This window comes from Struthio camelus, chromosome Z, assembly GCF_040807025.1.
Source record: "Struthio camelus isolate bStrCam1 chromosome Z, bStrCam1.hap1, whole genome shotgun sequence".
Taxonomy (NCBI): domain Eukaryota; kingdom Metazoa; phylum Chordata; class Aves; order Struthioniformes; family Struthionidae; genus Struthio; species Struthio camelus.
This window is the reverse complement of record NC_090982.1, coordinates 62,672,139-62,699,712: the sequence shown is the minus strand read 5'-3', so window position 1 is coordinate 62,699,712 and position 27,574 is coordinate 62,672,139. Positions and strand designations below refer to the sequence as shown.

At 38.0% G+C, this 27,574-nt stretch overlaps 2 protein-coding genes across 2 annotated transcripts in view; one reads left to right on the top strand and one right to left on the bottom strand.

Moving 5' to 3' along the window:
- The first annotated feature begins 623 nt into the window (after positions 1–623).
- LOC104152991 (WD repeat-containing protein 41) lies at positions 624–25,533 on the top strand. Its single transcript, XM_068927346.1, has 13 exons — positions 624–788; positions 4,810–4,925; positions 9,254–9,302; positions 11,112–11,244; positions 11,591–11,652; positions 12,189–12,300; positions 13,693–13,755; positions 15,120–15,221; positions 16,543–16,727; positions 19,318–19,439; positions 20,396–20,484; positions 22,327–22,460; positions 22,962–25,533. Exons 1-13 carry the CDS (start codon positions 738–740, stop codon positions 23,112–23,114), a joined length of 1,371 nt encoding a protein of 456 aa, XP_068783447.1. The 5' UTR covers positions 624–737; the 3' UTR covers positions 23,115–25,533.
- Positions 25,462–27,574, bottom strand: part of LOC138064494 (high affinity cAMP-specific and IBMX-insensitive 3',5'-cyclic phosphodiesterase 8B-like) — an 85,343-nt gene continuing 83,230 nt past the window's right edge. Inside the window, 1 exon segment of the mRNA XM_068927345.1 lies at positions 25,462–27,508. Within this exon segment, the coding sequence (XP_068783446.1) occupies positions 27,393–27,508 (116 nt within the window). The 3' untranslated portion in view covers positions 25,462–27,392.

Here is a 27,574-nt window from a genome sequence, read left to right as displayed (position 1 = left end):
AAATGGTAAATTGTTTTGTTGTAAGATGACAACACGACAACACATTTTCTCTGAAATTACAAGACAACAAGTAAAAGCTAATAAAGGAAAATGTTTTGTTATTTATTTATTATATCTAATTAATATGCTTGCTTTATGCAATCAAACTACAGAATTAGTCAACAGGCCTTTGTTCAAACCAAGAACTTCCAAAGACTCCAAGCGGGAGTTCAAAGTTTCTTCGGAAATCAAGCCCTGCCAGGGCTATGGTAAGAAAAAAACAACCATTTTTGGGCAGCGGTGCAAGTGACACCCCCGAGACGCCCCTACGGACCCCAGCCGCCACACCTCAGTGCTCCGCCGGCCTCGGCGCCCCCTCACAGCACCCGCTCCCAGCTCCCGCCTAACGGCCACCCGCTCCCCGCTCCGACCTAACGGCCGCCCCCTCCCAGTTCCCGCCTAACGGCCGCCCGCGCCGACGCGAGCGCGCGCCCCCTGCCCCTGCGGACTGCCTGTGGCGGCGGCGGCGCCCACTCGGCGGTCGATTGCTCGGGCCCGTCTCGGCCCTGCCCGCTCGAGGGCTGGGCCGTGCGCGGAGCTCGATTAATAAGGCCTTCCTGCCAGTGGGAGGCCGCTGGGGCGGCGCGGGGAGGGCGCCGAGCAGCTGCCGCGCCGCCGGTTGCAGCAGCGGCGAGCGACAGTCGCCGTCGCGGGTGGCCGTGCAGGAGGGCGCGGCGGCGGCGGCGGCGCGGTTGCCGATGCTGCGCTGGCTGATCGGGGGCGGCCGGGAGCCGCAGGGCCTGGCAGAGGTAAGGCGGCGGGGGGAGGGGCGCCGGGGGCAGGGGGCGGAGCTGCTGGCGCGGGAGGCGGGGCCGAGAGGAGCGTTAGGGCCGTTGGTGGGGGGTGGGGAGGGGGCGCGGTTCTCCCGCCCGCCGTGAGCTGCCGCGGGGCTGCTGGTGCCGACGGGCGCCCCTCGCGCCGCCCGGCCCCGGCCCCGGCCCCGGCCCCGGCCCCGGCCCCGGCCCCGGCCCCGGCCCCGGCCCCGGCCCCGGCCCCGGCCCCGGCCCCGGCCCGCGGCGAGACGCTGTGATGAAGCTGGCGAGGCGGCGATGGGGCCGCCCGCGGGGGTCTGCGGAGCCGGGGCGGGTAACGCGGCTAGGGCCTGCGCGGCGCTCTGCGGAGCCGGGGCCCTTCCCGGGTAGGGCGCTGCTCGGTGAGGTTTCCTGGCTGTTGGGAAGGGGTAGAAGCTTCGTTGAAGGGAGACAACAACACTCAAGCCCAACAGCAAGAGCCCCCAAGTGGGGCTTGCTCAGGAGGCGAGGGGCTCAGGAGCCGTCCCTGTCGGGGAGGTCCCGGCTCCTGCCCTGCGGCTCAGCCCGCGTTGGCGAAGCGGCCGTTATGTCGCGTAGCAGCCAGCGTGTGGAAGTCTCTCTTCAGCACCCCCGATCGATAATATAAACTATGGACTGTGACTGATTATTTGCCTTACTTAGTTGTAGTCTGTAATAGGTTTTTAGCATTTCTTTTCGGTTTCTCACCTGTAAAGTAAACTGGGTCTATGTAAGGCGCTAAATATAGGTATCCCTCCTGATGAGTCACTTGAAATACAACTTCACTGTATTTGAGGGATGCTCCATTGGGATTTCTTTGTCCCTAACACTTCTGAATTTCTCTGCCTGGGCTTCTCCTTAACAGAGTTAATGAACGCTATTACTGGGCTCCTTAGCTGTAATGCTTTCGCAATCTAGACAAATGCAAGGAAGCGATTCTTCTTCAGCCACTAAACATGGGTATGCCATGACGATACTTCATTCTAGTGTAGTAAATGCTGGTATTTACTTTGGTAGAAATGTGACTCTGTACCAGTTTGGAATGTTGATATCCAGGAATACCTCAGACTTTTGTACTCTGTCAAAATGTTGGCTGTGTTACGGTCACGTTTAGCAGGTTTTTGTACAGTACTTTTTTAAAAAGAAGATGGGGAATATATAATAGTATTCGATGATGTGCTAGAAAGCTACGTTGCTGTGCAGTGGCCGTCTGCAAAGTTTAAGCTCTGATTATGAGCATGAGTCAAGATACCCTCCAGTTTTTTCGTTCTGCTGTTTTTAGCTGTCTTAAATCTGATCCACTGGACTTCTGTTGCCGTTGCTGCTACCAGCTTGCTGAATGAGGGTGGTCATTTTGCTTCTCTGTCCAAAACTGAATAATATACGTTCATATATTTGCTTCTCTGTGCAAAACTGAATAATATACATTCATAAGAGTCACTCCTAAAATGCTGTTTTTTCTCTGCATTAAGTAATATTGTTTCATCTGAAGATGATCTTCATTTCCCATAATTCTCTCTGTCCTCTTACGATATAGGTAAAGAAGCCCATAATAGTGTGTGGGCTATAGACAGTTACATGTTTCAGTTACATGTGCTATGCCTTCAGCCAGTGATAAAGAGGTCAGATGCATTCAAGTCTGACCTTGCGCTGGGTGAATGGCAAAAGCCCTTTGGCAAAGCTGTCTTAAATTGATGAAATGTAAATTTATCCTAACCCATTTCTTTCTTAACAATGGAATTGAAAATCAATTAGACTTAAGCACCTAAATCTCTTAAGTTGATGGCCATGGTGTGTGTCTCTAAGCAGAGTAGCTCTGATAATGGGAGCGATCTAACTGCAGTAACACAGTACTCCATATAAGCTAATTTGTCATGCTCTGTGATACATACACAAGTATATCTATATACTCTTGCACATGTATTTTCAGTGAACTGCTTTTGAAAATCCCACTCTTAAATATGTCAAATTACAGGGATTACGGGAAGCTCTGAAGCTGAGATGAATGTTGTGGTTATTTTACTGGTTATTGTGGTGATGCTTACAGGTCCTACATGAAAGCGTAGAAGTTGGGAATAGGTTCTGTTAGCATCAGCATCTATTTTTCTCTTCTAAAAATTTGATAGTACTACAACAGAGTTCAATTAATAGTTGTTTAAACAAAAAGAGATTTCCTTAAGTAAAGAAAACACTCCTAACCCATTCAGTAAATATTAATGAAGATTTGAAAAGGGAATAGCTTGTATATGACAGCCCTGGAGGAAAAACTGAATTCGTTTTGTTGGTATGTAAAGTACTTCATCAGCACTATACCTTTCAGTATTCACAGGCGTTCTTAGAAATAACAGAATTAAGATTGGACAGGTTGTTCAAAAGAAGTAGCACCATCTCATATTGATTATGAAGCAACAAAGGAATATCATATTGCAATGTTAATGTTAGAAATAACGTAATTTCTAAAAGAAAAAAAACTTGTTCTAAGCAGTGTTACAATTTTATGAATGTATTTTTCTATTAGTAAATAAAAATTGGAAATCTTCTGACTGCAATATTGCTAATGCCATCTGTTAAATGATGCTGATATTTGCCTAAGATTTGTCAAACTTTTTTCTTAAAGAAGGTTTTGATTTGCGTTTTGGCAACTGAACTTGTCGTTTCCGTATTTGTGCACTTTTCTTTATAACCATGGGGACTACACTTGCATTATTTTAAGCAGGAACTGCTATTCTCACATAATTGCATAAAATGAGGAACAGTTGCTTCATGAAATGCATCAGATACCACAAAACCAAGATAAAATCACAAGAACTAGGATACTGACAACCTCTTAGTTCTAAAAATAAACAGATTACTTTCCCTATTTATTAATGTTGTCGTTCTTAAGTTGTGGAGAATAATATCATAGGACCAATGCAGAAGTAATAGAAAGTAGTTTATTATTTCTGCAAGAAAATAGTGACATTTCTGAGGGAACTATGTTTGTCCTTCATGTAGGCGTACCTCTCCTGTATGCTAAATGTAATTGCTGTTATACAGTAGTGCTAGGAGTAGATTCTTTTGGACGCTTCAAAGAATAGACAGTTCTGGAAGAAAGAAGACGACACTCACTGTCATGTAAAATAAAGCTGGAAGCATGAGAGTGCTGTCACTGAGTTACTACCAAACTATGCAGACTTTTTTTTTAAAATCATGTCTAATAACAAGTTGTTTCCAGAATACTAGAGATTTTGAACACATAAAAATTGTCATATTGAAACAAGCCAATGACTGAGATTAGCAGAACTGTCTATGCCTTGAAATTGTAGTCTTATGCAATGTTTTCTTGACCCTGACTGGTGATCAGCTTGCTCTGAGTGATTGATAGTACTTTTAATTAATAGTCTAGCTGGGGTAGTTGCAGATGCTGTTCTATAAAATGATTAATCGTTTTTTGACGTCTTTCTAAGCTGTTGGCTTTAGCACTTCGTGAATAGAGACCCAAGGAATGATTTATGTATTACACAACAGAAAAACATTTGTTCTTATTTGTTTTAAATGTGTCATTTTTATATAGTATTTAAAAATTGGATTGTAGATGAAGGGTATGAGAAGTTCACAGACCTATCGGAAGATGTGTAGTTTAATGAAAAACTGAGTGGATGGTGTATTGTGTCATGAAGCTGACTCCACATGATAGCTGGTGACTAAACTGCTTTTTCATCTTGATAGATCAGTGATTAAAGCAGGACAAAATGCTTGTGGAAAACACAAAATGTTTATATTATAATTTAAAATACCTGCTATAGAAGGATATTATTTACTTGAAATAAAAGAAATGATCCTGGGTTGTGGTTTTCATTAAGGCAAAGTTATAATTCAGAAACTTAAATTAATATAACTTCAAATAGAACTATACATTCACAAACAAATCTATATATGCATAGTGCTAGACACTGCAAAGACCTAATGAAAAAAAATATATCAGTAATAAATTTTATTTTCCTTTTTCATGAATTTTTAGAAATCATCTGTACAGACCATTGGTGAAGAACAAATACAGAATCCTTACACAGAGCTCCTTGTGTTGAAAGGTCATCAAGATATAGTACGATTTCTAGTACAAATAGATGACTGCAGGTATGAAATTGCATTTCTAATTGCTTCAGAGCATCCTTAAGAATATTTCTGTGAATGTTCATGAAAATGTAGAAATATTCTTAATCCTTTTTCCCCCCAACAGAACCTGAGGGAACATAATTAAAAAATCCAAATTCTGAGCATTTTGTTTACCTTTTTTTTTTTTTTTTGTGGTGGTGGGGTAGGAAAAGAGACTGAGTGTAAAAAGGCAAGGAATAAAAGCCCCCTTTTTTGCAGTATGTATTTAATTCTTTTGACTTGTCCCATAAGTTATACTTTTATGAGAAAAGAATGGTGATGGAGTTAGATTTCTTGATACAAACTCATTTAACTACAAGATATGCCTTTAGCTAATTCAGTCCTTCTTTTCAGGCTGTTTCTGGGTTGAACTTTCCCTTCTGCACATGCATACACACACTTTCTCCCAGGACAATACACCATAGTGCCTGCCTGTTCTGAGTGGATGCATGTATTTTATATTTTTAATTTGAGAATAGCTGTTATTTCACCTTTTGATTTTAGAGAAGAACTTAATATGACTCCTGCAGATACCCTGAATTTAGCAATTGCAGATGACATTCTCAATAATATTGATCATTCCTCTTCCTTTCTTTCCAATCTTTTGTCATGTCTCCCGCATCTCTACTTTTTTAGTGGTGCCTAAAGCCATGTGTGTGTTGTACTTTTCTTCTGAAACTCTAGTGCTGCATTCGCTTGAGCTTTGATTAATGCAACTTTTTTCTAGATTTCTCAGACTGAAATTTTCACCACTTTAATTCTATTCTGAATGGCTGCCTACTCAACCTTACTCAACATATATGTATCTCCATATTGCATATCTCTTCCAATTTCCTCTTGTTCAACTTGCTTTACTGCTTCCAATCCTTGCAGCTCCTTTGTTTTTTCTCTTCTAATGTTTAGCTTTGGGCATTTTGTGTATGACAATTTTTGTTATCCGTTCTGTTCTTAGCTCTCTAGGTCCGATTTCAATCATGAACTCTGTGTAAGGAGTCATCTAAGGCTGGAAAACTGGTTATGAAGCAGGGGTGATGGCACTAGATTTGCCATTGTCACTGTGTATGTGTGACTGAGAGAATGAGTTATGACACTCATATTAGTGACCTGGCTTCTGTCCCTAGCTTTGTCTAAATTAGCGTTGTATGTTCTCTCATTTAACTTAATCCTACAGGAGAGGAGAAGATACATAGCTGCCTTAAAAAGTAAGGTTGTGGAGTTTTTAGTCAGTAATAAGCATATTGACTCTTGGTTGATATGGAGAATTAGATAGGAAACCTTCAGAACTAAGAAGTGAAGTAACAGATAGGAGCCTCTGTGTTAAGGAGCTGTAATAGTTTCTCTCTCTTATAGGTTAAGCACAGAAGATCATTTTTAACACGTTCATCAATAGATTATACAAATATAACATGAGTGAGAGTTTGGTTTGTAGCCTCACAGTATATAGCAGGCATTTTGTGAAGGAAGACGGTTATCTCCTTCCCCATGTGTATTGATCAGGCAGGTGGTCTTGTCCAATTCAGAATGCCCGCAGATTGTTATTTCCAAATCATCTTGTAAATATATATATAACTTACACAGAAGGCTTCATGGAGAATTTTTAGCCAGTCAGTTTTCATTCTTAATGTCATAAATATATTCCAGAAAAGTTGCGTGCATTTCTATAAAACTTATTTTTTGTGTTAAAGTAGTTCACCAGAAGATTCTTAGAAAAATAGCAGATTCTTTTTTTTTCAGTCCTTTCCTTTTCAGACAAGTTATTAAAATAACCTTTCCTCAAAATACATGTTTTTCCAAAACATATACACTGAATAAATGTAATTGGTTTTTATGGAAATACTAGGGTATTTTTAGACTGGAGGCACTTCCTGGTGCAAAAAAAAGTCTTTTACTATTCTGGGCTTCAGTGTACTGATACATTGCAGGTACAGGAGTAGGTCCGTTATTGAAGCTAAACTAATACTAATCAGTGTAAAACTAAAGCGTGGGTGGCCAGGTTGAAGATAGGTTATAAAATAACATATGGATAAGAAGTAAGTTATATAGCCAGTTAATATTCTGAGGGTTAGAGGGGTGTTTGATACAGTCACTTCACTAGACAATAATTCTAAGGTTTTATTTATCAAGAATATAGTAGTTTCTGCATTGTTAAACAGCTGATAATATTTTTCACTTGATTCTTTTCAATAAAATTAGTATTGTTACTCAGCTGCTGAAATGTTTTTATTTAGTTTTTGCAGCCATTCCGTTGTGTGCTTTTTGTCAACTGTTGTAAGCCAAGTTTCACGCTTCAGGTCTTTAGATAATATCATCTTATTGAGAATTTTGCAGAAGGATTTTCTTGTTTTCTCAGTGGCTCAGCTAAAACCAGTGAGTGGAAAATTTTCTCAGATTGGTTTTTGAAGGTACTAAATAAATCCTGTATAAATGTAACAGAAAGCTGCTTTTTTCTTCTTTTCTGTTGTATTTTTTGAACATGAAGTGAGGGTCATATTGATTGGAAGATCACCAAAGAAGGCTAAGCCTCAGCAAGAATGTTCTAAAAAATGAACTGAGATAAAATTGCATGTAATACTCTAGCATTTGACACATTAAACTAAACAGGGTTCATAACACATTTTAGGAATAACTTTCTTTGTTGCTCATTTGACCATTCCTTGCTCCTTCAGGAAACAGACAAGGTTATAGAGGATGGTGATCATGACTGGAAAAGAATCAGGTGACCCATGAAACTGCACCTTGGTGAACAGAATACATCTGTAGGATAACTGATTCTACTCTATACCTTTATATTTAAACAGAAATTCTGCTTAGAAGAGGAAAAGTGAAAACACAAAACAGCACTCTGTACAACTTCTGTGCTGATGAATTACCCTCATTCCTTCCTTTAAAGATGAGTTTTCTTTAAAGAATTTTGTTTGGGTGGCACACAGTTCCAATGTAAATCAAGAATGAATTGGAATTGAAAGGGCTTTTGCTCAAATTTGAAAGTTTTACTGTTTTAAGTTCTTGTCCTCATGACAAAACAAGATAAAAGTAGAACTGAAAGGGAACTAAAGATAAAAAATTAATGTTATCCGAGGTGTGCATAAAAAAATCTGGGTTTTTTGCCCTAATCTTTTTCGAAGAAGGGACTTGATAAATGAATACAAATTAATGAAAGATATGAAGAAAATACACTTTTTTACTGGCATATTTTTTACTGTGTTAGAAAAAAGCAAGGGCATTTCAGAGAAGAAGAAAAAAATTACAGCTTTATGTCAGAAAGCTTGCTCTGTTGGCAAGTTTCATAAGCATCATGACTGCTAAGTAAGAGTCTAAAAGAAAGGTCACTTATACAGTTAATGAAAATATTCAACCATGATAGCAGGAAAAAGTAATCAGAAGTGATATAACCTCTCCTATTTCATGGCTTCTTTGCAAACAATAGAAATCTTGGTTGAATCCTTTAGTATTAACTGTATTTAACCCTTGGCTAACACCTAAAACAAGAGGAAAAAATTAGAAGGTATATTTCCAAATAACAGCTGAAACCAAATTTCTGTGGGAGGTCTTGCTTCTGTTCTTGGCTCTCTTAACTCAAAGTACACCTTCACTAGAAAAGCTTGTGTCTGTGCTGTAGCTTCAGTTTAGCTGTGTTGGTGATAAGGTGCAAATGTAAGCAGGCTGTTACAGATATGCTGTCTAGCGTAGGTAAAAGGTTGAATTGAAGTCAGATGTTGTTAAGATTAGATTAGCAGTCTAATAACAGACTAAAATGAACCCATATTTTCCTAGTATGGTGTGCCCTTTAGCTGAATTTTTAGCAGAGGTCATATTCTGCACGTTACATGCACTCCCTTTGGGAGTTCTTTTAAGCCACTCTTTAAAATATCATAATAAACATTGGGCTCCTCTACCCTTGGGCTGAACTTGGCTGAGTGGTTTGTAACCTATTAGATGTCCTGCAATCTGTTGGCTCTGACTAATAGAATTTGGTTTTAGAATTTGGTTTCGGTCAGTGTATAAGATCTCATACTAACTTTTGATCAAAAAGAGAGTTGGTTCTGTAACGAGGGCTTATATTTATAATAGCATATGTTGGAATTCTTAAGCCTTGTTCTTTATTAAGTATATGTTGACAAATACCTTCTATTTAAATATACTGACTTCAGTTTATAAACTGTAATTGGGATTTTCGGATATATTTTTATTCTTTAGATTAAAGTCAGAGTCTGATATATCCTGCAAATATTTATCTTGTTTAACTATCTACTGCTATTCCATTGCATTATGCTATATTAAAGTTTTCTTTTTTTTCTTTTTTTAATCAGGTTTGCTTCTGCAGGAGATGATGGAGTCATATTTCTGTGGAATGCTCAGGTTCGTTTGTGTTTTGGATAGGTTGTGTGCTCTGACAGAGAGATGGGGTAGGAGCTGGGGAGAGGAGTTGGAAATTTCTCCTAGCTAAAAGGCAGAATAAATAAGAATTGCTGCATGGGTTCATATCAGCTGTTGTTTGCATAATGTAAAACTGGATTGTGTCAGTCCAGTTTTAGCTTACCGAAAAGACCTTGGCAGGTAAAAGTTGTGTTGTGAACCCAAGAGAATGATAAGTTTTTAAATATAAATGTTTTGGGAGGGCATAGTGACTTTACAGAAATTAGAGATGAAATGTTGACATGAAGAACAGAGATGAATATGAACTTGTGACTTGAATTCTTCCTTTAAAATAAATTCAGTGTTTGCTGTTAACGCTGAGAGGCTGACTATTGACTCCACAAATATGTAGCTAGTTGCTGCTATCTGCTAGCGACTTTTATTTTAATAAAATTAAAAGTTTATTTTAATAACTGTATTTGGAATGACTGTTTACAATGTAATTGATTAATCTCAATGGAGAGCTAGCACAAAACTGTACCAGAAAGACATCAAAGTCAGTGGAAGTTAAACATTTCGTGCAGTGCGGAAACAAGGCCTTACTTGCTTGCTATGATAAAAATCCTATTTCAACTTTTGGAAACCTTTTAAGATGTTAGATTTATCATGGAGATAGTGCTCTGTAAGTGTGGTACCGTTCGTTCTGCTCTCCTGCTCTGTGTCTCCATATCCTTGAGAAAATTATAGAGTAGAGGAGAGTGTTAGACCTGCGTTTAGGAGGCCTAGTATGCAAGGTAGATGTTAAATAGTCTAAAAGGCAGATACAGTGCACTGTCTAAACTGGAAATATCAAAAAGAAATCTTAGACCATAAGCTGTTATGGTAACATCTAAAAAATGTATGACATTTGTGATGGTGTAGTTTTAAAATACGGAAGGGGAACTTGGAGCTTTTCTTCCTTCTGTTTTGAGCTGTTTCAATTAGTTCTTTGCAGTTGCTGAAGGTCTTTTATAACCTTGTTATTTGAAAAAGGAAATTGGTTTTGAGTATTCAGACATATGTATGTGAGTATATATGCTTGGTGTTCTGAGCAATCCGTGAATGTAAAACTGATTTAGAAGTCCAGCTTAGGAATAGAATTCCATTTTCTACTTCTGTAGGATTCTTACTACATTTTTGTTAAAGCAAGTCTTCTATTTTTAATTTTAAAACTTAACCCAGAAGTGTAAAGAAGTGTACAGTTATAACTACTCAGTATTTTAATTGCTTGATTAAAAGACCAGCATATTTCTCCATGTTTGTTTATCAGGTTTTGCCATCTAAATAAACAAAAGAGAGGTGGTCAGAATTCTCTAAACCACCAGCTTGAAGCTATAGATAAGGTTCATAGTAAATAAAGCTGGCAGTACTGTGTTTGCCATAAAGATAGCTCAAGTTTTTCAAAACACTAAAATAAAAACAGATTAATTCAAGAGAGGGTTTTGATAGCAATTCAGAATTACCATGATATCAGTTAAATAGACTCAATGGCCAATATTTCTGTTGAAATGAATTTAACATACAAATTACGTTCTTCAGTTCTTCCAGAGATTCTTTTTTTTATGCCTAGAGTGATATGCTTCATATATTATTTAGTTATAGAGTAAAATCTTGACGTGTTAAAGGTCTAGTTGAGATGTAAATCCGAAAGTGACTGTAGAAAGTGAGATTTTAGACTCTTAGAAATTCTTCTTTTGGAAAGTAATTTGGTCATATGATACAGTAGGTATTTTCTACATGTTACCCTTCATTTTTCATGTGTTTATTTTTCAGACTGGAGAGAAACTTTTTGAACTACATGGACATACACACAAAATTACAGCTATTGCACCATTTTTTTCATCAGATGCTTCTGGAGAAAACAATCAGTTGATATTAACAGCATCAGCTGATAGAACAGTTATTGGATCCTTGGATCTGGAGAGGGTTCAGCTCTTGTGGAGTTTTTGTTGTTTTTTGTTTTTAAAGGCTGCAGGCTGTTTAAAGTTATTAGATAGTAACATCCAATAGGTATAATTGGATTACCCTAGGGTTTTATTAGCCATTGCTCACAACTAGATGCAGTCTCTACTGCAAAAATGAATAAATAACAAACCATTATGAATATGTCATTTTGGCCAAATACTGAAAAGAGAATCAGGATTTAGAAGACTGGGTCTCTCCATACTTTTTTCCGAATCTGTCCTTTAGTTACAACATAGCAGTTATAACACATAAAATCATTTTTGGTTTCCTTAATGAATGAAGTCAGGTTTGGGACTGCAGTAGCGGCAAACAGATTCAGAGAGTGTCTTGTTTCCATTCTACTGTAAAGGTAAGCAGAGAAACCCGAGGTATGTCTGTTTGTTGTATACACAATCTATTATGTATAAGAGCTCATGTGCCATGTTGGGGGGGGGGGTTGTGTTAAAACGAACAGCAGTGTTTGATTTAGTCAGGAGCACATAACCCTTAAAGAGAGGAGTGGCTGAGAAGCAGACACAATTATTAAAATCTCTTTTTGTGGAGCTCTTAATACGTCCATTTCTTTTTGAAAAGACTGTAGAACAGAGGTGGTTTTATGGCTCAGTTTTATTACTGGCTTGGAAAAGACAATCTACAGTGAAACTAGTTCTTGAATACTAATAGTATAAAGAACTGAAAAATCGAATTTTGCATTGTTGATTAAAAAATGATACTATGTAACATGGTAGGTAACACATTATTTCTGTATTTCTCAGGAAGGTGACACTTCCAATACTATATTTCATAGTACTTAAAACTTGAGCTGGCTAAAGCCGATGATCATTTTACTGAAAAATTCCCTGTAGAACTTTTGCAGGGGACATATATCTAGTTTTTGTTCTGCAGTGTTTGACAGTTCTTCAAAGACTGGATGTATGGTTGTCTGGAGGGAGTGATCTATGTGTTTGGAACCGAAAATTAGATCTCTTGTGTAAGACCAGTCATCTTACTGATGCAGGTAAAAATGTAAATGACTCATTATAGCTGTTAAGGTGCAAGTAAAATGGATCTGTATAATGATGCAAAACCAACTTGGCAAATCTCTTTAATTCTAATGATAACATTATCTATTAAAGGCACAGTATATCTATTTTTTAAAATGTCAAACTTAATCATTTCAAATTTAAGACTACTTTTAATCTCCTGTGCTATGTGAATTTTAGAATACGTCAAATCTCAGTAACTGTACGTTAACTTGGACTTGCAGGGCTAGCCCTCATGTAGTGGTTTATGCATATTCACTGTAATGGGGACCAGATCCGTAGGCAGGCTTCCTCTGTGAGGGAGCTTGAATTTTTTTTCCATTAGTAAAGATTAGTAGCGGTAAAGTAGTAAAGCTTTCTTTTTCTTATTAATACGCTTTATATACAAAATGGAGGTTACGATAGAAATATAGTAAGTGTAATCAGATCTCAGTGTCAGTAATACTTTTCTAGTAATAAGTTTATGTATTATCTAGCCATGCAAAGAAAATTTTTGCATATTATTGTCATGCTTAACAAAGACAGCTAGGAAACCATGAATCAAACTTAAAGCTGGAACCAATGTTTTTCCATTTTTTTTGGTCATAGAACAGAGTAGTGGTAGACAACACCCCTGAATCTTTCAGGATACTAATACTTATTTTGGTTTGATATGGAGCATTATGCTAAATACCAATTGCAAGTCGTGCTGTAATATTTAGCATGAGGAGCTATTGAAACTTTTGTGTAACGAGTTGATAGGATTTATAGCATGACCCTCTCTTCCCTGGTGATATGTTGTGGGAAAATGGACAGATTGCTTATTGCTTGGGGAATTTTCCCATAAATGTGTTGCAGCACAGGTTGGGGGAAGTCTTGGCATGGCGAAGGCAGAATAACTGCAAGGCTGGACATTTAAAAAGTTGAGTCAAACTGTGCAGGGCCAGCTGAACCAGAATAGGCACAAGATTAATCTAATGCATACTGTGGTAGCGTCAGTAACTTTGGTCATAACTTTGGTATTGTGTACCTTTAGAGTCTTGATAATTACCACAGTATTCTTAATATTTTCCACCGTTAGAACATAAATATCTTAGCGCTATTTAAAATAAAAAGATTACTTATTCCCAACTTCGCCTCATACCTGAAGTTTCGTGTTCGAATTCTGCTGCATCCTGATTCAGACTTCCTAACTATCTCTGTCTGAGGTTACCTGTTCTTTTCTGATGCGATTTTACTTTCACTCCATGTACTACACTTTTATTTTGCTATTAGCTTATTTGTGGAAGAGGAATATGAAGAAATTTATTAAAAGGAATTGTAGTTCACTGTGATTTCATTTGGTCAATGAATATCATTTTCTCCCTTATTTACTGTGTTTTTTGAAGGTATCAGTGCTTTGATCGAATTGCCTAAAAATTGTGTTGCGGCAGCTGTGGGCAAAGAGCTAAGTGAGTATATTGCATTTCTGTTAAATCTTCACGTTTTGTAATCGGCTGCTTATCCAAGATGGGTGTGCAGACCATGCTGCTGGAATCGTATAGGCAAAGTAGATGGTATCAGGCTGTGATCAGCAACCTCCTTCTCTTTTCCCTTACTTGACAGATTGGCAGACCATGCTTATTTCTTTCAGGAAGTTGTTTGAGATCTGCAGATAAAACTCTTCTATATACTTGTTTACTACTGTTATGCCACCTGTCCAGTTCTGATTGTGGAAACCTACATTTTTCCTTCTGGAGAAGGTCTGGAACTCATTATCTGAGCTGTCAGATTACCTCACTAATTTGACTCTGCATTTACTAGGCTTCCCTAGAGCATCCTTATCCTAAGATCATGAGTGCAAGGTACTGCCAATGAACTGATACCAAGAATATAATGAGACAATATGATGGTTTGTGATGCTCACTTGGAGACAGGCCTTTCTAAGGTGTGCAAATTGTGAATCTTTCGCTAGATATGTCAGTGGGGAGGGTCTTTGAAAAGGAGGGTTTTTTATGAAAACATTCAAAGATCAGAATATGGAAAACATTCCAGGAGGTAAAGTATACACTGAGTCAACAAAACAACAGATTTTGCTCAATATGTTTAAATACATAGCAGTCTGGTGTTCCGATCAAAGAATCGGGAGCAAAATAAAAATAGACTTATTGTGTTTAGACTTTGGTATTTAATGTAAACTTTCATCTGAACTTCCCGTGGTTCTTTTACAGTCCCCTTGAGATCACATGAAAGAAATTCCAAGACTGGTTAAAATAAAGCCTTAAGTCCTGGAAAATTTGATGGACTTATTAGAGAATATGACATCCTTTTGAATATTATAATTCAGTCAGATAAAATGCTTAAGAAAGATATTACTCTTTTAGATTATTAAAAAAATCTAATCATGTTTACTTCTGTTTTCTACAGCTTGTGACGTTGATTGATTCTCTGAATTCCAAAATTACTGAAGTGTTTTATCCTATAGTCGCAGGAATGAGAGATGTTAATAATAGCACCACAATAAGTGATTCCAATTTTATAGTAGTTAAAAATGAATATAGGACTTTCATTTTTAAAGTGTCTGAGTTTTTACTTGAGACTATAAAACAGCTTTTTCAAGAAATTCTTTTCAAATATTTTTTGTATGTTATGAGGAAACCAGTTAGAGACTGTTGTAAGCTGCCTTGTACCTCTTGCACTCTCATTTATAATATGCTTTAGTTTGTGACTGTCTAAAAGTGATATGTTTTAATTAAACATAACTAATCTAAACATAACTACATTTTACTCTGAATGATGAAGCTTATTTAGACAATTTTTCTGTCTATCTTTGAAGTCATTTTTAGGTTGATTGATAGACCTGAAGGTTGGAATGTCCTTGAAGTAAAACGCATTGTTGACCATCAGGATAACATCTTGTCGTTGGTCAGCGTCAATGGTAAGATTGATGACTTAGTAGTGGTGTTAGTTGTCAGTGGAATATTTCAGCTATGGTGTTTTTGTTGTGACGAGACTCATAACGGGATTGAAACTTCCTAACTGGCAAATGAACCTTCCTGTATAGCTGCAAAGACAGTGAAATGTAAATATGTAATGGCTTTACCTATATATTAGTGGTGAAATGAAACTAGGCAGATTATAATTTAGAATCAGATCAAAAGAGACAATGTCAGTGAAAAGAATAGGACTCCAGCTGGTCTTCCAGTTGAGAAAATTAAAAACATTTTTTTTTTTTTTGGTTCCTTCTGCTATCTGAAATTTAGCGTGTACAGCCACGTCCCTTTGCAGTTGCAGTCCAAGCTAACTGAAAGTTCTGGGTGTGAGGATGTGGGCCTGCATATACATCCACTATTTAGAAGCTCTGGAAGCCTGTGTAATCTGAAGCTGCTCATCAGGGCAATACCGAGCTATTACCTGAAATTCTCTTCCTTTTTTAACATCTCCTGTGTCTGCGCAACATTAGGAACCCCTTCTACTTTGGGGTCTTCTCTATCTTTCTCTGGAGCTCCCTCTGAGCCCAAGACATCCCGACAGGATGGAGAGTGTACCTTTGTCCTTGGCTTTTTTGTGTCAGCCAGGTTGACACAAAGGGACTGTGGTACAGTGAAGACATCTAGAAAGAAGGCGGCTTGTGTTCTGTGACAGTAGTTTCTGGGTTTTCTGGGTTTCCATTGTTTTCTTCCTCTTTCGGTTATGAAAGAGAAACAATGTTGGGCTTAAAAAGGCAACGTGCTATCTGCTCTGTCGCTGCAGCAGTTCCTTTCTATGTGTGATTAACAAATTCATGGGAAGCTACTTCAGTCCTGTCATTAACTCACCTCTTTAGTTTCTAATCTGTGTTTCTGATCACGGCAAAGATATACTTTGTTGCATCTGAGAGCCCCTGACCTACCTGCTTGTCCAAGGAATAGAAGTGTTTTGCAGGTAGGCAACAAATGAAGTTCAAAATACTTGTACATTCTTCTGCTGGTGTTCCTTGCCTTTGCCATGCTGTGTGTTGTAGCAGGTGAATATTCTCCTTGCTAGTTTTAATTTTGCATGAAAGCGCTGATTTCCTTTTGCTAATCTAAGGTGCACTAGATAATCAATCAAATGAGTATTTACTCAAGAGGAGAGGATTTTGTCCAGTCAGTTACATACTATACATTCTAAATAGCTTCACTCTAAGATGGGCTTACTTACTATAATTTTCTAGGGCTGTAACCTTATTTGAAATGGATTATTTATATCACATGATTTTTGTGTGGTTTTTTTTCTAGATTTGACTTTTGTGACAGGTTCTCATGTGGGTGAATTAATAGTTTGGGATGCACTTGACTGGACAAAACAAGCATCTGAGTGCAACTTCTGGGACTCTTCTCTCCACATAGATGCACAGCCAGAAATAAAATTATCCCAAAGTCCAAATGAAACTTCAGTTCAACACCTAGCTTCTGATGAGGAGGTGAAAAGCTTTAAACAGAGACTCCTCTGGGCAACCAGCATGACCTTGCCATAGAAGGCTGAGTGTTTAATTTTGTATTTTCAGTTTGGTTGTTGCAGTAAGTAATGCAAGGGGATTATTTAAAATGTGCATAACTATTTTAATACAGTCAGCAGTTCTTATTTCCAAATTTAGTCATTGAACCAAATCAAGGTTATAATATGTCGATGGTCTGAGAACTAACATAAGGAATGTCACAACAGCATTTGTTCTTGACTGACAAGATATATTAGTTGTTTACACTACCACTGGAAAAATATTAACGAGGTGCGTGTTTTGATGGCGTACATCCTTCTTAATCCATGGTTCTGGAATTGCAGTTTCCAAAACATGCCCCTCTTGGACAATTACAGCTGAGGCTACTATAAAATGAATTAAACAATAGGCATATTTGCAGTCTGTGCACAGTAGTAAATAAATATTGCTGCTTCTGTTCAGATAGGCTTGAGCAGTATGCTTAATTGTAAAGAGCACAAAAATGGGTCTAAAACGCAGAGTCTACTGTAATCATGTCTTGGAGATAATCCAGGAGTGCTTGGTCACAATATTTAGGCAGAACCCAGTTATTTTCCTGGAAACATTAGGAATCCTCAGGTTGTTATTTACTTTTGTGAAATGTTACCAACTTTGTTGTTGGGGTGCAGTCGGATTCTGTTCTGGGGCTTGTAGGCACATTGTTGGGGAATGATTAAGAGATTCCTGGAAATGAATATAACAGAGTAAAAATTGTGGAAAAACCTGAATGTATGCTGAGGGCTGAATGGTCACTCGGTGTAGTTATCTCTTTATGAAAAGAGCAGCCTTAAAACACTGGAGAGAGAAATAATGAGTGGGAACAAAAAGGTAGCATCTCCTCTAGTTCTGCCATGGGTGCTTAATTCTGGAAAGAGCGACAAGGTGATCTTGTTCTGAAGAAGTTCTGCAGTTTGGCTTCAAAACATTCTGAGCCCCTGCTTGAAAGCTGCAACATGAGATTTAAGGGAGAAAAAAATAGTGTGTATGGAAAAAGCTGTATGGGAAGTTCAGAAGAGGTTAAAAGATTGAATGTGGGATCAGAGGCTGCCTCATGACTCTCTTCCCTTCATAGTGGTTACCTAAACAAGTTGCTGCAGAGCTTTTCTGGCCATGAATTTCTGAATATATTTTTATTTATTTCCATCTATTGAGTGGTAGGAAGAAAAGGTGGTTCTAGTGTGATATCTTGAAATAGAAGGGCGCTTTTAGGGGAGATCGGTCTGTATTGTGAAATTCCTCTTTAAAAAGTGGGAAGAAATGGATTTCTATGATGAATTATTCTGTTACCTGCTATCTAAAAGCAGTAAAATTGTTCTTCACAAAAAATATAGTGATTCTGTTAGGAACTCTGTTGGCAGGCTTGGTGGTTAAGTAGTTAGAGAAGATGAACTCATCTAATTCGACACTGAGCTTTGTAGGCAAAACATCATTTAGAAACAAATGAGTTGGTGAAAAGGCTCGGCAGTACTAAGAAAGAGCGCTAAGGAGCGCATTTGCTGCCCTAATAGGGTGTATATGTGTTTTTAGCTTGCCTGTTAAGATGGGTGTACAATTCATGCTTCAGCACCTGTTTTTTTTCTAGGGGGTGAGATAACCAGGGCTTTGCCAGGTTGTGTAAATGAAAGTGTAATCTGTGAAAAGCACCTTTTGCAGAACAGTCATGTTATATAAAACTTAGGAGCCTGTCTCAAGGTGGAAGGCTGGTGGAGAGAAAAGGCTGAGATGAGAAATGGAAGAGTGATGTTGAAGGCCTTTGAACTGACCTGCACACAACATTGGGAAAATAATAAAAACAGGCACAGTGGTTTTTTTCCTTTGTTGAGGGAGTGCTATTTGAAATCTGAGCTTAATTTCAGAGCTCCCACCACAGATGTGCATACAAAATGAAAACCTGGACAAAGAGAGTTGAACCGGTGTCTGTCAAAACACTGTTAAATATGTAAAGGAAGATTTAGCCAAAGAGACAGGATTAGCAAACGCTCATTTGGCAGAAGGTTGACAAGGGTGTAGTGTGAATTCTTATGAGACACTAGTATCAGGGCTGAACAGATGGAAGTAGGCCATTCAGGGAGAAGATCCAGCATGTAACCACCTAAACACAAAGTATGTCCAAAAAACCAAAAAGGTACTGAATGGGAGTGTTTTGCACTCCCATGTTTAGTACCAAATGTTTATCCTGTGCACTGACTGTACACCCAGAGTATTGTTTCAGTATTAGAATATAAATACTTACTTGCAGAAACGTCTTATATTTGGTATCCTTGGTTTCTTCTTAGACTTAGATACAGGAAAAAATATAATGAAAAGATGAAACAACACGTAGAGTGTAGCGGAGTACCTGTTCTTTCCTAAACATCCATGCTTTATCTCTAACTTGCTGTTTCCATATGTATAAGGTAAAGCAGTAGCATGAGGACTGGAAAAAGCCAGATAATGATGGCTAGATGATGTCATAGTGCCACTGGAAATCCATTACATGCAGGGTGATAGTTCAGTGTCTGTATCTGTAAGTTGTTTCATTGAATTTTCTTTCCAGTGTGTGTTCGCTGCTGTTGGGAAAGGCATATACGTATATAATCTTCAAATGAAGCGTGTGATTGCCTGCCAGAAAACTGCTCATGACTCCTCTGTATTGCACATTGCGAAACTTCCAAACAGGTACAAGTCATGGTACATTTTGTAATGCAGTAAAGAAATGCAGGACTTGGAAGGGTGGCTAGAGACCGTCTGCAGAGCTACATCTAATTTCTAGTGCAGGGGACTTGGTCTTTAGTTTGATCTGCTTTTATTAGAGCTTGTTGGATCTGATTTTTGAAAATACATTGTTGTAATTCAATGTGAAATAACATAATCCAGTGTGCTTGATGCACAAGTTCAAAGTAAAATAGCTTTCCTATTTTCAAAAATCAGACTTAGTAAAACACTTTTGTCTACACTGTGAAAATGTAGCTTAATGGCATTTTGTTTCTATAAAGCAGCACAAAGGTCTACGGCAAATTCATTAAACATTTTTCACTAAACATTTCTGAAGAGTCAAAATGTATTAACAGAAAATAACAACTTGCAGTCTTTTTTAATTAGTTCTGGCAGGAACTTTTTTTTTGATAGCCAAGATACAAATTCATCATTATAAAATTGCCAGCTTGCTACATATATAGAATCTAATGGTTGTGCTGTTAGATCCCTTTATACTTCTTGTTTTATATAGGAAGTCTATCAGAAGATAAAAATTAGGGCCTTTATCTTGCAAATATATATGCTGTTCTAAGCTGTTAACGTATAACATGTTCACATAAGTAAGCTTGCTAGAGTGCATTTGTGAGTCTGTGTTTGCAGAGTCTAGACTTTTGTTTTACAGAGCAATACGCTTTTAAAATGTGGTTGAAAACATGTATTTTTTTCCCCCCACTTATTTTCCAAGTCCATTATAGTTTGTCGTGCTACAAATACAGTTTGTTTTATATGGAAAATCTGGGCATCCTGCTACATTTTAAGAGTTGTAATAAACTTGTGTAAAACCTGAGGCACTTTCTGTGCCTTTTATAGAAACTTCACAAGGTGACTTGCGCAGATGAGTATCTGAGTTAATGCTGCTTTTTAACTGTTTTTGACAGGCAGCTGATATCCTGTTCAGAAGATGGCAGTGTTCGCATTTGGGAGCTCCGAGAAAAGCAGCAGCTACCAGCTGAGCCGGTTCCAACAGGTTTGCCTACAGTGGTGGGTGGGAAAGAGCATGCATAAACTGTAGGAACTCGGTGGTAGAAAGGCTTATAGGCTTTTCAGAAGAGCTAATGTCTTGTGTTGGACCTACTGATGCAGGTGTGAGTGGGAAACTAAACAGGATGTTGGGCTCTCCGGCTCTGATTTGAGAAGCTAGAAGGTCTGACTGAAGCAGTTGTGTGCCATAAAGCTTATCTAGAGTTTCCAGTTTTATCAGCTGGTCTGACAAAAATTATTACCTCTCCCTTCAAACCCTGAGCCACTTGTATCCTTGTACTGATAGTGCAGTCATTTACTTTTGCATGCTAGAGTATCCTGGCTGCACTAGCAAGAGCTTTTGAAGAAAACTAAAGACAAGATTGCAGTTGAGCGGTTGGCACAGAGAAACATGTTTTACACATCTTCTCCCTGAACTTGAAATAACATTGGGACTCCCTTTGAGGCTCTGCACAACCTCACTTGCATACTACCTCTGGGTGTTGCAGTCCTCACTACTAGTTGCTTGTGATTTAGGAAGCGCTTTCTCATGCAGACATTGCCTGTGTAGTTCTTCCTACCCTTTGGCTAGGCCAGCAGCTGCTCTGGGCACTGGTAGTAGTGGTCTTGGTCAGATGCACGACAGCATAATCGCAGGCACTTGTACTGCGTGACTGGGAATAGTCATGAGCTATTATTCTCTCTCTTCTAGTATTTTTATTAGAGCTGTGTATAATTTTCTGGATGCAGTTAGTCTGTCCGGCTGCTCACCAGCTGATAGTAATTTTTGCAAGGATCTTGTCTAGTCTTTGTCTTGTTTGTGCAAATCTTTTTTTACTGTCTAGGTTGATTTAGAAACACTTTTTCAGGATGTTCTATCTCCGCTATTGCCAATCACAGCTGATCTACGCAGCTCAAGATTTTTATTGTGACGTGGTATTTGGTTTCACATTGGATGTCTGGAACTTTTATAATTGGAGAGAACAATTGGAAAGAAACCATGTGCAGTACTGGGATGCGTGAACTGCTGTTGATTTGCTGTTTTCTTTTTAAGGACTCCCCTAAGTAATTGTTCATCTCTGGGATCTGCCTTGCACCAGGGCCATAGTCTAGCACACCTCTTGTTTTGTGGGCTGATGGGGCTGAGGTAGAGGCCAGGAAGAAAGTCTGAGTTGGATTGTGTACACCACCCAACTTTCCTACTTCTGTCAGTATCGTTACACAGTTCTGGAGGAGGCTTGGGCGCAGATGTGTGTCTTCCTGTAGTATTAGTGGAACATGCAGAGGGCTATTTTTACACTCCAGTTTGGGAGATTGTTTTAAATCTGAAGGAGAAAATTAGTGGGCAGTATAAAATCAGGGACTGAGCATCAGAAACTTGCTTGTTACCCATAGGCCACCATTCTAACGCATTAGTGCAGAGCATACAGGGGAGAGATTGGTGCCTTCTTTTTCTCCTTTGTGCAAGTGACAACCAGTCAGTTTAGGAGGACAGAGAAAAGGTAAACATCGCTGTCCTGTACATGTTATTGCTGTTCAGTTGGTTCATTTAGGCAGTTCCTAGATTTCTTGCTAAATCCATCTTGTGTCATCCAGGTGAGTAACTCAACATGTTTGCCCTATCATGTTTAGTAAGGACAAGGAACAAAGTGGCTAAATTTCCCTTACCCCTTGAGATGAATAATCCAGATGTAGAAATGCTGCATAGTAAAATCTTCTGTCATTTTGCTGTACAGCATGTCCTGCTTTTTGAGTTAAGTGACTCCCATAGTTCTCCTTTTAGCTAGAGGAAAGAAATTGTATTTGTGATTATTGCCATAATAAAAGGGAGGATTTACTCTTTCTCCAGGGTTTTTCAACATGTGGGGATTTGGAAGGGCAAACAAGCAGGCAAACCAAGCTGCTAAGAAGACACAGGAGAATACAACTACGTATTTCTTGGAGTTGGTTGGTGATTTAATTGGTCATTCCTCAGCTGTGCAGGTAGGTCAGCTTTAGTAAGAACAAGAAAAAGTGAGTATCACTTATTAATGTAATTTTGGAAGTGTTTCTTCTTAAACAGCTATAACTTATGACTTCGTGGCTCTGGAGGCTGGGAACGTGTTTATCACACTGCAGAATTGTGTGGGAGGCCTAGGCTTTGGGCTCTTCTGAATTCACAAGAAACTTAATGACCAACAATAACATGTTGATTGTGTGATATATTTAGTCCAGTGTGAGCATAACAACATGTAGTGACTTAAAGAAGTCCTCATCAAACTCAAGCAGTAACTGATGCCTGAGGATTGTGTGCATAGATATATACGTGAATGCTATAGAAAATCTGTTTGGGTATTGGATTTTTTTGCAGACGGCAAACAGTATATGTTGCAATTTTGCGTGCCCGATGTTCAAACAGAATTGCTTCAGACATTTGTTTCATATCATGCATTTGTTTAGTCCAGCTGTAATCTGCATGTTAAGCAAGTTACGTTTTTTTTGCAGATGTTTTTATACTTTGGTGAACTAGGACTGGCTACGTGTTCTGCTGACCATCTTATTATTTTGTGGAAGGATGGTGAACAGGAATCTAGACTCCGCAGTGTAAGACTATTTCAGAAACTGGCACAAAATGGTGGCTCACAACTCAAATTCTAAGTTACTGGAATACAGGGTATATACACATAAACTGGATCTGCCTTAAATGTAAAGGGAAGTCTGAACTACTAGAAAAGTGACTATCATTAAGGCTTACACTTAATGTCATATATTAAAATTGATATTTTTGTTATTTGCTGCTATGCTTCTCAAAGGAGAATGTTGCAGGTTGAAACTTACTTGGCTTACTGTCAGCAGAAATGGTGTTCTCTTAAACCACTGAAGATAGTGATGACAAATTAAATAGTTTCTAGTATTATTTCTAATGTTTAAAAACATTGTGGATGGATATGGAAAATTAGAGTTGTTAACTGCCTTTACATGGATTGTAACTAAGGAAGTTTGGGGGCATTTTGCAGCATCATGTGCAGAATGGAGGCATGGCAGCAAATCAGAGGCTTCCTGCTCTATGTAATTTATTTCTTAAAGCTAGATTTTAGTCACTGATGGCTCAGACATGTATCTACAAAGACGACTGTTCTCAAATAGTTCTAATGCCTGAAGCTGCTATCCTGTACCAAGGGTAAGAGGAAGAAAGTAGTGGGCAATAGCAGTTTGCCAGATTTTGATTTTTTGGGGGGGAAAAAATATAGTGGTATAAAGATACTGCAAGTTTGCAGCTGGTATAGTTTTACTGTGGGTTAACCTACAGCGGAGTTTACATAGCACCATTACTATGTCTAGCATGATATGTGATTGGTTTAGCTTAGTCTTGCTATAGTGCATTTATCTAATTAATTTGTCTCTTCAAAACAGAACAAAAAAGCATTGCCCAACCCTGTGGGTGCTTGCCCCCACTCCCGAATCCAGGCATTGTCTCTTGATTTCTACCATAATCATCCCTGGAAGGCAGAGCAGAGGGATGGTAAAAGTATGGGCTATATTCCCCCTGCCCCTTTGTGAACTTGTACAGCTCATCTCATCTGTTGAGTGTAGATCCCAAGATGGCATTTCCAAAAAAAAAATACAAAGCAGATGGAGGCATAATTAAAGGCCCCTCTCCTTTCTATTCAGGAAGGCTAACTCAGCTTTAAAGCTTGAACTGCATGCTCTTTGCTCCAAAGGTAGCTATAGACTGGCATAGGAAAGAAGTTTGAATTACAGCTGATGATAACATGCTTTGTGGGTATGTTACAGTAAGTGGGGGTGGGAGTTACCTGTTAATTTCGCCAGCCTTTAGCTAATACATTGTTTCAGCTGGTCTTCATCAGCAAGCATTGTCTTTTCAGTTACTCTGTGAAGGTACCACCTCAGGAAGACCAGTTTCTCTCCAGCTCTTTTTTCTTATTTCAAGTGAGAAATAACTGTTTAGTCTATATATAAAGTATATGTGTGTGTTGTTACTAAAACTTTGCAAAAAGTTAATTGTTACTAAAACAGTTAATTTTTCTGGAGCCGCTATCATCAATTATAACTAGAGAGAAGGAACATCATCCTTTTTAATTATCTGTTCTTCCTATACCATGAAAAATCAGCTATTTCATTTTTATGTGAGTGCTTTTGCGTGAATACCTGGTAGAGAAACAGACCTATTTAACTGAACAGTTCTATTCACAAAACTCATTGTGCATTTTACAGTGATGTAATTCAGCCTTAAATAGTCCTACATGCTTAAAATATATTTATATCTATAAAAAGGTGCCATTGTTCTTAGATGCACTCAGTTGGTAACAGATGTCCCAAGGGTCTCTTTCTTTAACTCAACCATGTTTAAAGGTATTAAATTTGAACAAAGAAGTTTTACATGTAAAGTTTGAGCATAACAACGAATATAGTAAGGCTATATTAGCCAATTCATTTTCAGTAAGATTTTTGTCACTTGCTGTTGAGAAGTACAGTGAGCAGAAGAATTAGGGTGATCAGGTTATAAATGTGGCTTCCATCCAGTGTCCTTTTAAATTTCATTTTTCAGCTTGCAGTAAGTTTCCATATGTTCAACCTCATGAAGGTAAGTATCAGATTTATCCTTAATGTTTGTACAAACCCGAGGAAGCTGTTTCAATATCTCTGCATGACAATAGCATGAAACAATTAGCTGTTAGTCAAGTAGATGGGTTAGAGTCCAGGAAACCTGACAAAACTGGGACATTAAAATTAATCTGTGCTGATTCTTCTGCTCTTAAAGAAGCTTTGACTACATTAGGACATCACTGCACACAAATTACTTTTTTGCTTAGTCTTCAGCTGGGGAAAGAAACAGGAGGCTCTCACAACAAATATACTGATTCCACATGAAAGCCTTATCTCATGAACCAGAACTGAGGCTGACCTTTATTCCTTATGTTCCTTCCTCCATTAACATTTCCCTCTGTGTGTCAGAAATGTGACAGAATAACACACCAAACTGTTTTACATGGTTGTGGTCTTACAGTGATGCTGTATTTAACAAATAAAATTAAAGATGACAAAGCTTTGAAAATTTGTGAAATTCTTTTCTCTAATGCAAGCTTCAGCTAGAGTTCAGTCATTAGGATATTAAAACCTTTGAGGGCGCTAGTTCCAAACAAAGGAATGATAAAAGCCAACAGTTTATGGTACAAAAAACAGAGTTTCAACTTATCTGAATAAAAATCCATTGAAAAATGTTGAAATACATAATAAGAAATAATTAATATAGGTACTTTACCAAAGACACCATTCTTCAAATATACACAATGCAGCATTTTAATACACAGCAACCTGCCTTAGCTATGACAAAAGTAAGGTTCTATTACAATTCTAACAAAAATATAGCTTATATACATTTCTCTGCACATATATTTTATGAATGTTTCAATTTGTTTTCAGGAACTTGGTACAAAACATAGAAAAAAGGTTGGCACATTATGTAAGCTACCTGCAGTAAACAATGATCACTGTCACTCTTCTTCCACAGCCATCTAAGTTTCATTCTTTTTCTTTACCTTGTTCAACTCTTAGCACAGCACAGCACAAGGGTGGTAAAGAGTGCATCTCAGGACCTTTCCTTTTACTGAGCAATGGACTAGCTCCTTAGCTGAAGTCACAGCTTTGACACTCTTGCCTGCAGCCTGGAGTGCACAGTGTTAAAAATCAGCAGTTTCGCTAGTATTTATTAACTGAAAAAAAAAAAAAAAATCTGAGAATAGGCTAAAATGTGAACTTATGTTCATGTTCTGCATGTAATTAAAATGAAATGTACAAAAATACGCATTTGTGCTTTGGAAGCTTTAGCATAAATTTAATGTGTTAAAACTAATGAAAAAAACTATGTTCAATTTCTAACTTATTTACATCTTTTGAAATACTTTTTACATCACAAAACAAAACAGCATTTTATTAGGAGGGAAAAAGCAGTACAAATTATAAAGCTGTTATATAATTTATAACCTGGAAACTCTTTTAAAAAAGCTACAGGTTCGTACTGTAAGTAAGTAGCACAATATATGGCCTTGTCATAAAATTTATATTGGTTTAATAAAATTGATGACCATGTGTACAAACACCACGTTATAAAAAAGGGTGTTGATCAATTCATTACCACAATGGTTTATATGTAAAATTTGACAAAACATTGCACAGTAACATCTCTATGAAGGCAGAGAAAAAGGTAGATGGCACCAAGTATACAGAACATGCTTATTTTCTTCCGTTATTTAAGCAATTTAAAGTAAATTTGACTCTAATACCAAGATGTGATATGGAAAAGAGAGAGCAGGTGGTACTTTGACAGCTTTATACTCTGCCTGTGTAATAGTTTAAAAAAAAAAAAAAGTTGTTTTAAATGGTGCAGGTTTTTTTCACTGTATCCAATTTCTTGGGGGGGGGGGCATCTGTTGTGCATGTTCTCCTTAGAACTATGGTCAAAAGAGCTTAAGAACACATGCAGAGTTGGAACAACTTTATGTTAGGTAAGTGGGAGGTTTTTATGCTTATTTGTCAACCTATTTTCATTCTACTGGTGAACAGATCACCCTTCTGCTTGAGAAAGTTGTGTGAAGTGTTAGTGAATACAGTTCTATCAGATACAAGATTTGACTAATGCATATTCAGTAGTAGAAATTAGCTTCAAAAGTACCTTTTCTGCCACCAAATGATAGTTCCAAAGAGTTTTTAACTCATCTCTGGATTACACACCCTTCATGAAAACATCTTTGTTGTAGAATTTAGAGCAGCTTAAAAGTGATGGATAAAGTATTTCCTTCTTGCGTTAGTCTTTAGTTCACTTGAAAGGAAAACACCATCCCTCTTGTATCCAAGTTAGTAAGTGATTCACAGTGAAACTGGTAGATCAAGAGGTCTGTTTTTCGTGCCTTAATGTCAATTGTTGTTTTCCGATGGAAGCCTGAGACTCTTGCACTTTAACTCATCTAATGTTTTCCAGTGTTTATAGTTATTAGCCAAGTGTTGCATCAAAACAGGCAGATGTGCAAATGCTGAAATGAAGAGGAGGAAAAAGTTGTACTTTTTATATATATATCTACATACACAGAATGGGCAGA

Coding starts and splice junctions, on each gene's coding strand:
- LOC104152991 (XM_068927346.1), top strand. CDS start 738: ATGCTGCGCTGGCTGATCGGGGGCGGCCGGGAGCCGCAGGGCCTGGCA. Junction 11,653..12,188: donor GTTTCCATTCTACTGTAAAG/GTAAGCAGAGAA, acceptor TTTGTTCTGCAG/TGTTTGACAGTTCTTCAAAG. Junction 13,756..15,119: donor AGCTGTGGGCAAAGAGCTAA/GTGAGTATATTG, acceptor CTATCTTTGAAG/TCATTTTTAGGTTGATTGAT.